The following is a 15328-nucleotide window of genomic DNA, read 5'->3' on the forward strand; positions in this document are numbered from 1 at the left end:
CGGGCTCATCAAAGTGCCCCCCCCCCGTGTCTCTGGAAAGGCGGGGTTCCCATCCCCGCTGTTCCGAGGACCCCGTCTCGCCTCCTCAGACTCTTCTCCCCAGCCTAAAACAATCCAGAGCTCAGTCTCCGAGTCCTCGCCGCGTCAGGGTTTAGACTGGCTCTTGTCTCCAGAGGAGGCACCCGGGACAGACACCCCACTCTCAAGTCAATCCCTTCTGCCTGTCCTGCTGGGCGACGGGGCTCTGGGCCTGGCCCCGCCGCCCGCCAGCCCGCCGCCGGAGAGGGCACTGGGGCGCTGAGCAGGAGGAGGGCCAGGGCCAGGAGGGCACCGGCGAGAGCCAGCGCCAATCTCAGCTGCAAGTACTAACACGCGTCAGTCAACACCAGCCGAACCGTAAAGGAAAGAGGGGAATCTTGGTTCAGGCCAGACGGAGAGGCCTTCTGTGAAAAGTGAGCGAGAAGGGCTGACTGACAGCACTGCACACACCAGGAAGCACCGGGCTGCCAGCGCTGCACACGCCATGAAGCACTGTGCTGACAGTACTGCACACGCCATGAAGCACCGTGCTGACAGTACTGCACACGCCATGGAGCACCGTGCAGACAGCGCTGCACACGCCATGAAGCACCGTGCAGACAGCGCTGCACACGCCATGGAGCACCGTGCAGACAGCGCTGCACACTCCATGAAGCACCGGGCTGCCAGCACTGCACACGCCATGGAGCACCATGCAGACAGCGCTGCACACTCCATGAAGCACCGTGCTGCCAGTACTGCACACGCCATGAAGCACCATGCTGACAGTACTGCACACGCCATGGAGCACCATGCTGACAGCGCTGCACACGCCATGAAGCACCGGGCTGCCAGCACTGCACACGCCATGAAGCACCAGGCTGCCAGCACTGCACACGCCATGAAGCACCAGGCTGCCAGCACTGCACACGCCATGAAGCACCGTGCTGCCAGCACTGCACACGCCATGAAGCACCGTGCTGCCAGTACTGCACACGCCATGGAGCACCGTGCTGCCAGTACTGCACACGCCATGGAGCACCGTGCTGCCAGTACTGCACACGCCATGGAGCACCGTGCTGACAGGAGGAAGGAAGGCCCGGGCTCCACCCGCAGTGAATGTGGAGACTTGGAAAATGAAGTGAAGGAGGTCAGGCCAAGATTCATGCTTTCCCTTATATGTGGGGTGAGGAGGAGGGATGGGGTGAGGAGGAGGAGGGATGGGTGAGGAGGAGGGATTGGAGGAGGGAGGGGTGAGGAGGAGGAGGGATTGGAGGAGGAGAAGGGATGGGGTGAGGAGGAGGGATGGGGAGAAGGAGGAGGGGGGATGGGGTGAGGAGGAGGGATTGAAGGAGGGAGGGGTGAGGAGGAGGAGGGATTGGAGGAAGGGGAAGGATTGGAGGCAGAGGAGGGATGGGGTAAGGAGGAGGAGGGATTGGAAGAGGAGGGACTGGAGGAGGAGGGATTGGAGAAGGGATGGGGTGAGGAGGAGGAGGCATTGGAGGAGGAGGAGGGATGGTGGGTAAGAAGGGAGGACGGCCAGCGCTGCGGTGCAGCTCTCTGCCCCGCCTCACGCCCTTCCCTCCTCCGTGGTCCAGGGTTTCCCTGCGGTTGGCCTATGGCGAATACCACAAGAGAAAGGAACGGGCTCGTGAAAACCGTGGTCTCCTGGTGCACAGCGTGCGCCTCCGCGTGAGGATCGCCCTCCGTGCCGGGATGTATGGCTGCCTTTATGATTCATACGCGGTAGCTTACTGTTCTACGACTAATAAACACGAGGGCCCGGCAGCCCGGTGCAGCGCTGGCCCCGGGGCGGGGGGGGGGGGGGGGGGGGGGGGGGGGCGGGAGGCCGGGATCCGTCACCGAGCCCCACCCCGTCCTCGCAGGTCTGCGCATGGGTCCCAGGCCCACGCTTGCCCCATCCTTTCAAGCAAGGTCTGCGGAGTGGTGGCCACCCACCACCCCGCCCTCCCCCCCGTGCCCGGCCTGGGTCCCGTCCCCTCCACCCCGCCCCCCGTGCCCGGCCTGGGTCCCTGGCCTCCCCCCCTCCCCCGTGCCTGGCCTGGGTCCCGCCCCCCCTCCACCCCGCCCCCCGCCCCGTGCCCGGCCTGGGTCCCATCCCCCCCTCCACCACCCCCCCCCCGTGCCCGGCCTGGGTCCCATCCCCCCCCTCCACCACCCCCCCCCCCCGTGCCCGGCCTGGGTCCCATCCCCCCCTCCACCACCCCCCCGTGCCCGGCCTGGGTCCCATCCCCCCCTCCATCCCGCCTCCCCCCCCCCCCTCCCGTGCCTGGCCTGGGTCCCCGGCCTCCCCGCTCCCTCCTCAGCCTCCCTGCCTGCCTGACTTCCGGAAGCCTTCAGTCTGAAAAGCAAAGCAGAGGGCGCCAGGGACCCGGTGACGCCTGTGGGCCGTGGCTCCCCCCTCGGCCGGGCCTCACCGCGGCCGCCGCGCTCCCCACTCGGCCGGGCCTCATCGCGCCACTCGGCCGGGCCTCACCGCGGCCGCCGCGCTCCCCACTCGGCCGGGCCTCACCGCGCCCGCCGTGCTCCCCACTCGGCCGGGCCTCACCGCGGCCGCCGCGCTCCCCACTCGGCCGGGCCTCACCGCGGCCGCCGCGCTCCCCACTCGGCCGGGCCTCACCGCGGCCGCCGCGCTCCCCACTCGGCCGGGCCTCACCGCGCCCGCCGCGCTCCCCACTCGGCCGGGCCTCACCGCGCCCACCGCGCTCTCCCCCCTCGGCCGGGCCTCACCGCGCCCGCCGCGCTCCCCACTCGGCCGGGCCTCACCGCGCCCGCCGCGCTCCCCACTCGGCCGGGCCTCACCGCGGCCGCCGCGCTCCCCCCCTCGGCCGGGCCTCACCGCGCCCGCCATGCTCCCCACTCGGCCGGGCCTCACCGCGCCACTCGGCCGGGCCTCACCGCGCCCGCCATGCTCCCCACTCGGCCGGGCCTCACCGCGCCACTCGGCCGGGCCTCACCGCGGCCGCCGCGCTCCCCCCTCGGCCGGGCCTCACTGCGGCCGCCGCGCTCCCCACTCGGCCGGGCCTCACCGCGGCCGCCGCGCTCCCCCACTCGGCCGGGCCTCACCGCGCCCGCCGTGCTCCCCACTCGGCCGGGCCTCACCGCGCCCGCCGCGCTCCCCCCTCGGCCGGGCCTCACCGCGCCACTCGGCCGGGCCTCACTGCGGCCGCCGCGCTCCCCACTCGGCCGGGCCTCACCGCGGCCGCCGCGCTCCCCACTCGGCCGGGCCTCACCGCGCCCGCCGTGGCTCCCCACTCGGGCCGGGCCTCACCGCGGCCGCCGCGCTCCCCACTCGGCCGGGCCTCACCGCGCCACTCGGCCGGGCCTCACCGCGCCCGCCGCGCTCCCCACTCGGCCGGGCCTCACCGCGGCCGCCGTGGCTCCCCCCTCGGCCGGGCCTCACCGCGGCCCGCCGCGCTCCCCCCTCGGCCGGGCCTCACTGCGGCCGCCGCGCTCCCCACTCGGCCGGGCCTCACCGCGGCCGCCGCGCTCCCCACTCGGCCGGGCCTCACCGCGCCCGCCGTGCTCCCCACTCGGCCGGGCCTCACCGCGCCCGCCGCGCTCCCCCCTCGGCCGGGCCTCACCGCGCCACTCGGCCGGGCCTCACTGCGGCCGCCGCGCTCCCCACTCGGCCGGGCCTCACCGCGGCCGCCGCGCTCCCCACTCGGCCGGGCCTCACCGCGCCACTCGGCCGGGCCTCACCGCGCCCGCCGCGCTCCCCACTCGGCCGGGCCTCACCGCGGCCGCCGTGGCTCCCCCCTCGGCCGGGCCTCACCGCGGCCGCCGCGCTCCCCCCCTCGGCCGGGCCTCACCGCGGCCGCCGCGCTCCCCACTCGGCCGGGCCTCACCGCGCCACTCGGCCGGGCCTCACCGCGCCCGCCGCGCTCCCCACTCGGCCGGGCCTCACCGCGCCACTCGGCCGGGCCTCACCGCGCCCACCGCGCTCCCCACTCGGCCGGGCCTCACCGCGCCCGCCCGTCTGAGGAGGAGCTGCCACCTCGCCATCTCGTGGCTCCTAGGAATCAGGCCCCGCCTGGTCTGGTTCGGAGCCGCGATCCTCGCGTCTCAGCCTCCTGAACCTCTAGGTTGGCCGTGCGAGCTCCAGCCCAGGCGGACTCGGGGAGGCTTCAGGAGGCCTCGGGACGGACCCCACCCCACAGGGAGGAGCGTCGAGCCCTGGCCACTCACCCCGAGCGCTCCCTCCTCCTCCTAAGGACTCTTGTTATGCCCTGGATTGATGACCGGCTGCTTTTCTTCCCCCCCGGAGGAGTGGAAAACCGTTCTGCCAGCACTCCTCCCGTAAAACCTCATGCTTTATAGCATGTGGGGATATCATCTGCTCGCCTTTGCTTTACTTCTCACTGAAGCTATAAACTGTGAATTAAATCCTTATAATTAACTGAGTTACGTCACCCTTCTTTGGGCCCTCTTATCTTTCTCTGAGTTCTGGCAGGCCACAGAGTGAGCACAGCTTCCAAATGATGAAGTCATAGCAGTGTGCATCTTGAATTGTCACACGATTTAAAGATAAAGAAAGTAATTTCAAATTACTTACATAAGAAAATTTTTTTTTCCCTTTGTCTTATTATTTTGCTTGCATCTGGGTGGGGAGAGGGGACGCAGGAAAGATGGACCGAGCACGAACGAAAGCAACCGAGGCACTAGACCCTCTGTGGGGAACGCACTGGGCATCTGACGGCGGGGACGGGAGGGAAAGACCGGACGTGAGCGGCGGAAAGGGAGACACGGGTCAGAAAGATGGAACTCGCCACGCATTGCCCGAGTCACGTGACGGTAACCCCTCTGCTACCGGCTCTACGACCACCGTTAAGAAAGGAAAGGATGCGCCAAGTTACAACCTGGTCCTCAGCTGGCCTCGGGCAGCACGGGCCTTGCTGCCGGTGACCCCCGGGACTCGCCAGGCCGTCCCCGCATGTCCACAGTGGTCCGGAACCTTCTCACCTGCTCTGTGACCCGCCTCCGCCTCCGCCTTGTCTCTGTCACGCTGCACGCGCCCGTACGAGAGCCAAGCTTCGACCACCACCCGGCGGAAGCCCAGCGTCTTGTCCGTGGGTCCCCCCAGCCACGCTGCGGCCTCGCCTTGCGCCCCTTTTCCTTCCTCCGCAGGGCTTCAGCAGCGCCGCCCTGCGGATCCGTGTCCCCGGCCTGCCGTTGCCGCCCCGGAAGCACCGCAGAACCTCAGGCCCGCCTCCCGCTTAGAAGAGAAGGCACCGAGTTTGGTATTTCGCTAATGATATCCAACATTAGCCAAAATCTATTCTCGTGTGGGTGTAAAAATGTGTCCGTAAAACGTGACACACTCCGGCTGAGCGTGATGTTTACGCCTGTCAGCCTAGCTACTCAAGACGGTGATAGCTGAAGACTGCGGATTCAAATCCAGCCCAGGCAGGAAGGTCTGTGAGACTCTCATCTCCAGCTAACCACCAAAATGGCTGAAAATGGAGCTGTGGCTCCAAGTGGCAGGATGGTAGTCCTGAGGGGAAAAGCTCACGGACAGCGAGTGCCCAGGCCCGGAGTTCAAGCTCAGGACTGGCGCACAAGAAAGTAAGTAATAACACTGTTAATGAGGCTCTCTGATGCGCGCGTGTGTCGCCTGGGGCTTGTTGTGCACACCGTGTCTGTGAGCCGGGGAGGGGATACCTGTCCAGAACACCACACTACTCCATGTCACCGACTCTGTGACAGTCACGCGACTTCTGACTTGTCTTCAGCTGCTAAGGGATGACAGTTAGAATTTCTTTATTGGCCTTGGGGAGCTATGTGTGTCCTAAGCCACTCTCTCGTTTGTAACTGCATTTACTGCTCCTTCCACTTTACTTCTGTTGTCCTATTCATCAAAGAGGGATGACAACTGCCTAGGCCCACAGCCCTGGGTTTTCACTCATTCTGTAGAAAGAACACCTAGGGCTGGGCCCCACCGTGCTTTGTTTCAAATTCCCGTGTAGAGGGACTGCCCGGGTCTCTCTCTAGTGCTCTTCTACGTATTACGAGCAGGAAACCTGCACACGTTGTAGGTGCATCACAGACCCAAGTGCCCAGGAATCCCGCGGCGCCTCGAGACGTCTCCACGGCCAGCTCCCGGCCCACGGGCCTGCCCATCAGTACAGCACACACACTCAGAATCTGGCTCCCAGGCACCCAGCTCTGTGCTCTAGGTAGACACCTGTGTGCTCTTGCAAGACAGCAAGGCTGGGGGCCGGGACCAGTCAGGCGTGCGGCGCCTCTACCTCCACACCCGCGTCGACGGCTCCAACACCCCAGGATGACAAGAAGCGAAGCCAGACATGCGGTCGACAGCAACGCACACTAGACTCCTTCTTTCCTGTCGGCCTCTCCCTTTACTTATGCCAAGTCTTCAGAACGTATCACTGATTTTGTCAAAACCTCCTGAACGCGACGAAGTAAACTGATTTTACTGTTTTATTTTTGGGGGGCTGAGCTCCGTGCGGGGGGGACTGGCAGGCCGGTGCTCTGGGACCCGAGACCCGCCCCTTGCTTGCCCTTTCGGCTCATGCGCTCCTCCTGTCCCGCGTCAGCGAGATCAGTGAGCACGGCGGTGCGGAGAGGATGTGAACGAACACTCGAGGTCCTTAATCTCGGAGCGTTCACGGGCAACGGTTTCCAGCAGGCTGCTGGAACACGGGTGCTCTACCTATGTAGAAAGGGGAGGCACCGATCGAGACGCAGTGTGTCCATAACCTGCTTTGTTAAGTGGCCAGAGGAAGTGTGTCATCTAGAGGAACCTAAACCAGCCTGCTCTGTGAGATAAACATAGGCATACATGCATGCGTGCGTACACACGTGTGTATTATTATCTTCAAGTAGTGGCACAGAGGGGTTGCCATGGAGCAGAGCAGCTTGTGAATGCCATGTATCTTGATGGATGACACCTTTCAGCACTCTCGTTCCTCCCCCACCCTTTCTCACGCTTCTTCATTTTGTAGGGTGTACATTGGATGGCTGACTGCCTTCTCCCCCCTCTCTTCTTTATTTGTCCAGCCATCTCCCTTTGACCACCCCTCACAACTACCTGGTGTTTATTTTGTTGTACTGTGCCTTTGCCTTTGTAAGGAATTACACTGCGTAAGATCTTCCTTGTGTGTGTCTGTTTATTCGTATGTATGATTGTAGGTGGCCATATGGATGTATATATACGAATATCAATGACTTTACTACTCATCATATCAAACACAATGTTGCCATCTTTCCTCTCACTGTTCTTCCTTTGTACAGCACATATCACACCGCGGACAGTACTTTCAAACGCAGAAACTCTTAACCAACATACGATAGTCACATCCTAGGCCCCGCTGTTGACTTATCGGAGCAGAAATGTTTGTAAGTAGCTAACTTTCCAATGGACCCTTCTCTAGAGTGAATTCACCGTTGATATAGCACAGAATTAAGTTGTAAGTTAGAATACAGCAAGGTGGCCAGAAAAAGAAAAGAAAAGCAGTACATTAACCAAAAGGAAAAGGGTTTGCAGGCGCTGAGGGCTAAGTAACAGGCGCGCTGGCGAGGCTGAGAGCCAGCCGCGCGGCTGGACCGTACTCACTGGTGTAGGTGAGCTGGAAGCCTGGGGCCGTGTCGGAGCCGTTGGAGTTGAACTCCAGCCACAGGTGGTTGGAGGTGCTGTTGATGACCTGCCCCAGCAGCTCGCTCCGGGTGAAGGCGCCCAGCAGCCGGGAAGAGCTGTCTTTCCCGTCGTAAACCTGAGGAACGGTCATGGCGTGAGTTCCCCCTGGCCCAGACTGTACTCCCCAGGCGGCAACTTTCACTTTCAAGAGAGGCTGCGCCCAGTCCTTGCCCAGCTTGTAGAGAGACAAGCAGAGAGCCGGGTGCCGGGGCTCACGCCTGGCATCCCAGCTGCTCAGGAGGCCGAGGCCTGGGGATCACGGTGCAGAGCCAGCCTGGGCAGGAAAGTCCTGGAGACCCTCATCTCCAAGGGACCATCAGAAAACCAGAGGTGCGGCTGTGGCTCAGAGGGGTAGAGCACTGGCCTTGAGCAAAAGAGCTCAGAGACAGCGCCCAGACCCTGAGTTTAAAGACACAAAAAGAAGAGGGGGGGATAGCAAGCAGATAACCGTGCTAAATAACCCATTGCCCTGTTTGTGGCTCTTTTTTATTCTCCTTTCTTCATTTATTTTTGTTGGAGTTTTTGATTTCTGTACCCTTTGTCTTGTATGTCAGTTTATCTGATTTGGGGAGGGGAAGGGAAATCACAGAAACAACGAGAGGAACGGTGAACCGATGCAGCCGCGTCACCCACTAGACACCATGCTGGAAATGAACTGTGCAACTCGGGGGAGGGAAGGGGGGTCGGGAGGGGGAACACACGGGGAGGAATGGGGGGAGGGACTGATACCGCCCGCAAAGAAATGCCCTCGTCACCTGACTTACATAACTGCACCCCCTCTGTACTTCACCTTCACAGTGAAACTTCTAAAAATTAAATTAAAAAAAAAAAAAAGAAACACAAAAGGAAACAGTGCAGGTAAGTCGGCAGGTTCCACGTGTGCACTGACTGACCTCAGAGGAGCCGGGGACGGGGCCAGCGCGAGATGGCATGACCGCAGAGCTGGAGCGTTCTGCGGGTTATCTCCTATCATGACCTCCCGGGGCGGCAGCCCTCGGCACGCAGAGCACGAGGAGGTAGTCACGCGTGTGCGCGCACACACACACACGCACACACACATCCCAGCCTGTCACAGGTCCACCAGCAGATGATCGGTGCCGGGCGGGGCTCCCCGAGCTTACCAACCCTCCCCCAGGTCTGCAGGAGCTGCGCAATGCAGGCTTGCTCGGCCTCCTCCGCGCCTCTCCTCCTCCACGGGATTCTGAGCCCTCCACACCCTTCTTTCCCACAGAGTTCTAAGTCCTCCGCGCCTCTCCTCCTCCACGGAGTTTCACAGAGCTCTGCTTTGCTCCTGCCATCCCTCGTTTTCGTGCAAGTTAGGAATTGGGGGGGGGGGGGGTTCGACCTGCCAGCCTTCTTATTTGCCTGTAGTTCACACTGTAGTGTGAAGGGCTGGCTCTCTACCGCGTGAGCCACCCCTCAAGTTGACATTTTGCTGGTCCTCTGGAGACGAGGGTTGATCAGATTTGTCTGCCTGCATTTGTTTAGAACCAAGGTCCTCGGACCTCAGCCTCTGAGAAGCTAGGATTCCGGCTCCCAGCCCTGGGCACTCAGTCAACTTGAACCACGTTTAACAGCTAATAATCAACACATTCAACAAATATGTAAGTAAAACACATTCGGACATTTTACACGATCAACAGGCTCCTTGCAATTAAATGTTGTAAAGAAGAGGTTGTTTTTTTTATAGTCTGTTATAATAAACACTTAAGCTACATGCAATCAAACTGAACGTAATTTCCTTCCTTCCATTTTAATAGTATTTACTGGTGCATCTTTTCATTTTAATCACTTCCCTACTCTGAGAACGGTTAGGCTTTTAGGGAAAGCTTGCTTTCAAGACTTACTGACTTAAAAATTTGAGGCTATCAAACAAGTCAGAAAAATTTTACCCATGACCTAACTTTATAATTACCTTAGATTAGCGAGAATATGCTGATTTCCTGACTGAAGACTGCTTCTTAATTATAGTCTGCTCACGCTGTCAGCATGAGCTTTCAAACAACTATTAGTGAAAGAATAACTAGAATAAAGGAACCCTCCACTGAATTATGACACGGCGAGGGAGTCGGGCTTGGACTTGGGAGGGAGGGAGACTCGTTAGCGGTGCCTTTCCCTTGGGCCGCGTGGCATTTCTGATGAGGCCGAGTGGAAGCTGGGTGTCCCCATCTCAGCTCCCGTGGGCAGCAGAGGCGCCCCAAGTCCCCCGCTCCTTCCCAGCTGGCTGTGCACGCGGTCCTGGGTTCTCCGGTGCGCGGGGTCTACTCGGCCCGGGCTGAGCCACCGTGGGCCACTGTGGGAAGCAGCGTGCGAGCCACTGTGTAAGCGGCCATGTCGGGGGCGACGTCTCCTTCTGCGCTCCGATTGGCTCCTGACCAAGGCCGTCTGGCCGCCTTCCAGAGCAAGGCCTAGCCTTTCAGTGTCCGTCGCTCGGTGTAGTTCCCCATCGTCGCTCCTGGGCTGGGATGTCCCATGTTCACGTCTCAGCCCCTAGGTTGCGGCTGGGCTCCGGGGTCTGGAACGTGGGACCTGTATGAGGAGCCCTGAGGGTCCGGGATGCTATCAATGGGATAGCGACATGGCTGGTAGGGGGTTCTAGGAGCAGCCTTGGGGCTTCCAGGTGCTCTGACGTGAGCGGGGATTTGACAAATCAAGGCACGACCTGGGTGACCTTGCTACCCACGGAGCGGTTGCGGCCCCGGCCTTCCTTCTCCGAAGAGCCCCTGCCTTGTGTTCTGACCACAGTGCGGGGCTTCCTTCCTCGTATGGCTTAGACATTTTTCTGGCTCTAAGATGTGCTAACCACATCCAGAAGTCAGGAATACAGAAATGGCTGGGTTCTGAGACCTGTGTTTGTAATTAAATTGTCACTACAACCACGCGTACGTGCACATGTACACACACAGACAAATGACAGCTGGCTGGACGGAGCTCCCGTCACGGCCAAAGACGAGTCACTCACCTTGAGCGTGTCCCCTTCGAACAGCTGAAAGCTCCGTGCTCTGAGGTGGATCCCCTTCCCAGCCTCCGTCTCTATTTCATAGATGCACTCGTGGTTATTATCGTAATTGGATGGGAAATTCGGAGACAGTAATGTTCCTTCATTTCCTCTGACACGTGCTCCACATTCAGCTAAAACAAATGGGACATTAAAGAAGAGGACTCATAAGTGGGATGACCGATGCTGATGGATTAAAACTTTCACATTATGAGGGCCCTCTCCCCTGCCCAGGCCAGGCTGCATGAATGCATCTTCCAAAAAGCGGGGTGGTGGCTTCCTCCACCGCTTTACCACTGCGCAGAAAAGCTGCCCGGTTGCCGCCTCCTCGACTTTTCCCCCACTTATTTAGCAGAACGACCTGGTGCTACGCGGCAGCCGCATGTTACTGTATAGAGAGTTTGACAGCGAGGAGACAGATGTGCTCCCGGCCTTGTGGCGCCTCTCCTGGTCTCAGGCAGGCTGCGGGCCTCTGCCTGACGGAGCCTTTCTGACCCAGCCGCCCCGGTTCAGCCTCCCCCCTCCTGCCCATCCAGGGCCCGATGGAGCACCCCCCCCCTCCTGCCCGGCCTCTCCACGCCCCCCCTCCTGCTCAGCCAGGGCCTGATGGAGTCCCCCCTCCTGCCCGGCCTCTCCGGCCCCCCCTCCTGCCCAGCCAGGGCCTGATGGAGTCCCCCCTCCTGCCCGGCCTCTCCGGCCCCCCCTCCTGCCCAGCCAGGGCCTGATGGAGTCCCCCCTCCTGCCTGGCCTCTCCACCCCCCCCTCCTGCCCAGCCAGGGCCCGAAGGAGCCCCCCCTGCCTCCCCCCTCCTGCCCAGCCAGGGCCCGAGGAAGCCCCCCCTCCTGCCTGGCCTCTCCACCCCCCCCCCTGCTCAGCCAGGGCCCAAAGGAGCCCCGCCCCCACCTCCCCCCTCCTGCCCAGCCAGGGCCCGATGGAGCCCCCCCCTCCTGCCCAGCCAGGGCCCGATGGAGCCCCCCCCGGCCTCTCCGCCCCCCCTCCTGCCCAGCCAGGGCCCGATGGAGCCCCCCCCACCGCCTCCCGCCTCCTGCCCAGCCAGGGCCCGATGGAGCCCCCCCCGGCCTCTCCGCCCCCCCTCCTGCCCAGCCTGGGCCCGATGGAGCCCCCCCCCGGCCTCTCCGCCCCCCCCTCCTGCCCAGCCAGGGCCCGATGGAGCCCCCCCCCCGGCCTCTCCGCCTCCCGCCTCCTGCCCAGCCAGGGCCCGATGGAGCCCCCCCGGCCTCTCCAGCCCCCCTCCTGCCCAGCCTGGGCCCGATGGAGCCCCCCCCCCCGGCCTCTCCGCCCCCCCCTCCTGCCCAGCCTGGGCCCGATGGAGCCCCCCCGGCCTCTCCGCCCCCCCCCTCCTGCCCAGCCTGGGCCCGATGGAGCCCCCCCGGCCTCTCCGCCCCCCCCCTCCTGCCCAGCCAGGGCCCGATGGAGCCCCCCCGGCCTCTCCGCCCCCCCCTCCTGCCCAGCCAGGGCCCGATGGAGCCCCCCCCCCGCCTCTCCGCCCCCCCCGCGCCCCCCCCCCGCCCGGGATGAATGAAATGAAAGCGCGTGGCCACCTACCCACACACCTTGGCAGAGGTGCGCTCCACACGCGACGGCCCCCGCCCAGGCACGTCAGCCGCGCAGCCCCCTCCAGCCGGTAGCCGGGGAAGCAGGAGAAGGTCAGCGCGTCGCCCACGCCGAAGCGGAAGCCCATCCTGCGGCTGAAGGCGGGGACCCCGGGGTCGTCGCAGGGCTCCAGGTCGTACTCTGGGGGGACGGGGGAGACGGGGGGAGAGAGGCGCTCAGCGGCCCGGACACCCGGGCACGGGCACCCCGAGAGCGCCCTGCCAGGAGGAGCCCCGGGGGGCCGGCCCGCCGCGGACCCCCCGGACCGCCCCGTGGGCACCCACCCGGGACGGAGGCGCGAGGGCTGGCGCGGACATGCACCCGCGCGCCCAGCGGCACGGTTCTCGCTCCACCAGCCGAGTGGACACTGCCCACCAGCACCTTCAGAAGAGAGCTCGGGGTGGCGGGGACGGGCTGGGGGCACCGGGGTGCTGTCTGCGGAGTTGCACTGGGTTGTCAGAGCTTGGGCAGATCAGAGCCCCTGTGACCCTGTGTGTCCTGTGTGTCCCTGTGTGTCCCTGTGTGTCCTGAGTGTCCCTGTGTGTCCTGAGTGTCCCTGTGTGTCCTGAGGTGTCCTGAGTGTCCCTGTGTGTCCCTGTGTGTCCCTGTGTGTCCTGAGTGTCCTGAGTGTCCCTGTGTGTCCTGAGTGTCCCTGTGTGTCCTGAGTGTCCTGAGTGTCCCTGAGTGTCCTGTGTGTCCCTGTGTGTCCCTGTGTGTCCTCAGTGTCCTGAGTGTCCTGTGTGTCCTGAGTGTCCCTGTGTGTCCTGAGTGTCCCTGTGTGTCCTGAGTGTCCCTGTGTGTCCCTGTGTGTCCTGAGTGTCCCTGTGTGTCCCTGTGTGTCCCTGTGTGTCCTGAGTGTCCCTGTGTGTCCTGAGTGTCCCTGTGTGTCCTGAGTGTCCCTGTGTGTCCCTGTGTGTCCTGAGTGTCCCTGTGTGTCCCTGTGTGTCCCTGTGTGTCCTGAGTGTCCCTGTGTGTCCTGAGTGTCCCTGTGTGTCCCTGTGTGTCCTGAGTGTCCCTGTGTGTCCCTGTGTGTCCCTGTGTGTTCTGAGTGTCCCTGTGTGTCCCTGTGTGTCCTGAGTGTCCCTGTGTGTCCTGAGTGTCCCTGTGTGTCCCTGTGTGTCCCTGTGTGTTCTGAGTGTCCCTGTGTGTCCTGAGTGTCCCTGTGTGTCCCTGTGTGTCCCTGTGTGTCCTGTGTGTCCTGAGTGTCCCTGTGTGTCCTGAGTGTCCCTGTGTGTCCCTGTGTGTCCCTGTGTGTCCTGAGTGTCCCTGTGTGTCCTGAGTGTCCCTGTGTGTCCTGAGTGTCCCTGTGTGTCCTGAGTGTCCCTGTGTGTCCCTGTGTGTCCTGTGTGTCCCTGTGTGTCCCTGTGTGTCCTGAGTGTCCCTGTGTGTCCTGTGTGTCCTGAGTGTCCCTGTGTGTCCTGAGTGTCCCTGTGTGTCCCTGTGTGTCCCTGTGTGTCCTGAGTGTCCCTGTGTGTCCTGAGTGTCCCTGTGTGTCCTGAGTGTCCCTGTGTGTCCTGAGTGTCCCTGTGTGTCCCTGTGTGTCCTGTGTGTCCCTGTGTGTCCCTGTGTGTCCTGAGTGTCCCTGTGTGTCCCTGTGTGTCCCTGTGTGTCCTGAGTGTCCCTGTGTGTCCTGAGTGTCCCTGTGTGTCCCTGTGTGTCCCTGTGTGTCCTGAGTGTCCCTGTGTGTCCTGAGTGTCCCTGTGTGTCCCTGTGTGTCCCTGTGTGTCCTGTGTGTCCTGAGTGTCCCTGTGTGTCCTGTGTGTCCCTGTGTGTCCCTGTGTGTCCTGAGTGTCCCTGTGTGTCCTGAGTGTCCCTGTGTGTCCCTGTGTGTCCCTGTGTGGCCTGAGTGTCCTGTGTGTCCTGTGTGTCCCTGTGTGTCCCTGTGTGTCCCTGTGTGTCCTGAGTGTCCCTGTGTGTCCCTGTGTGTCCTGTGTGTCCCTGTGTGTCCTGAGTGTCCCTGTGTGTCCCTGTGTGTCCCTGTGTGTCCTGTGTGTCCTGAGTGTCCCTGTGTGTCCTCAGTGTCCCTGAGTGTCCTGAGTGTCCCTGAGTGTCCCTGTGTGTCCTGAGTGTCCTGAGTGTCCCTGTGTGTCCCTGTGTGTCCCTGTGTGTCCTGTGTGTCCCTGTGTGTCCCTGTGTGTCCTGTGTGTCCTGAGTGTCCCTGTGTGTCCTGAGTGTCCCTGTGTGTCCTGAGTGTCCCTGTGTGTCCCTGTGTGTCCCTGTGTGTCCCTGTGTGTCCTGTGTGTCCTGAGTGTCCCTGTGTGTCCTGAGTGTCCCTGTGTGTCCTGTGTGTCCCTGTGTGTCCTGTGTGTCCTGTGTGTCCCTGTGTGTCCCTGTGTGTCCTGAGTGTCCCTGTGTGTCCCTGTGTGTCCTGAGTGTCCCTGTGTGTCCTGAGTGTCCCTGTGTGTCCTGAGTGTCCCTGTGTGTCCCTGTGTGTCCTGAGTGTCCCTGTGTGTCCTGAGTGTCCCTGTGTGTCCTGAGTGTCCCTGTGTGTCCCTGTGTGTCCTGAGTGTCCCTGTGTGTCCTGAGTGTCCCTGTGTGTCCCTGTGTGTCCTGTGTGTCCTGTGTGTCCCTGTGTGTCCCTGTGTGTCCCTGAGTGTCCCTGTGTGTCCTGAGTGTCCCTGTGTGTCCCTGTGTGTCCTGTGTGTCCCTGTGTGTCCTGAGTGTCCCTGTGTGTCCTTAGTGTCCCTGTGTGTCCTGAGTGTCCCTGTGTGTCCTGAGTGTCCCTGTGTGTCCTGTGTGTCCCTGTGTGTCCTGAGTGTCCCTGTGTGTCCTGAGTGTCCCTGTGTGTCCTGAGTGTCCCTGAGTGTCCCTGTGTGTCCCTGTGTGTCCCTGTGTGTCCTCAGTGTCCTGAGTGTCCCTGTGTGTCCTGTGTGTCCCTGTGTGTCCTGAGTGTCCTGAGTGTCCCTGTGTGTCCTGAGTGTCCCTGAGTGTCCCTGTGTGTCCTGAGTGTCCCTGTGTGTCCCTGTGTGTCCCTGTGTGTCCTGAGTGTCCTGAGTGTCCCTGTGTGTCCTTAGTGTCCC

The 15328-nt window shown here is 62.6% G+C and overlaps 1 protein-coding gene across 1 annotated transcript in view; it reads right to left on the reverse strand.

Annotated features, from left to right (window-relative positions):
* The window catches only part of Csmd1 (CUB and Sushi multiple domains 1), an 874507-nt gene that overhangs the window by 136809 nt on the left and 722370 nt on the right, over positions 1-15328 (reverse strand). The window contains 3 exon segments of the mRNA XM_048330750.1: positions 7616-7772; positions 10659-10828; positions 12261-12449. Coding sequence (XP_048186707.1) covers positions 7616-7772; positions 10659-10828; positions 12261-12449 — 516 coding nt within the window.

This window comes from Perognathus longimembris, chromosome 21 (genome assembly GCF_023159225.1).
Source record: "Perognathus longimembris pacificus isolate PPM17 chromosome 21, ASM2315922v1, whole genome shotgun sequence".
Classification (NCBI taxonomy): Eukaryota; Metazoa; Chordata; class Mammalia; order Rodentia; family Heteromyidae; genus Perognathus; species Perognathus longimembris.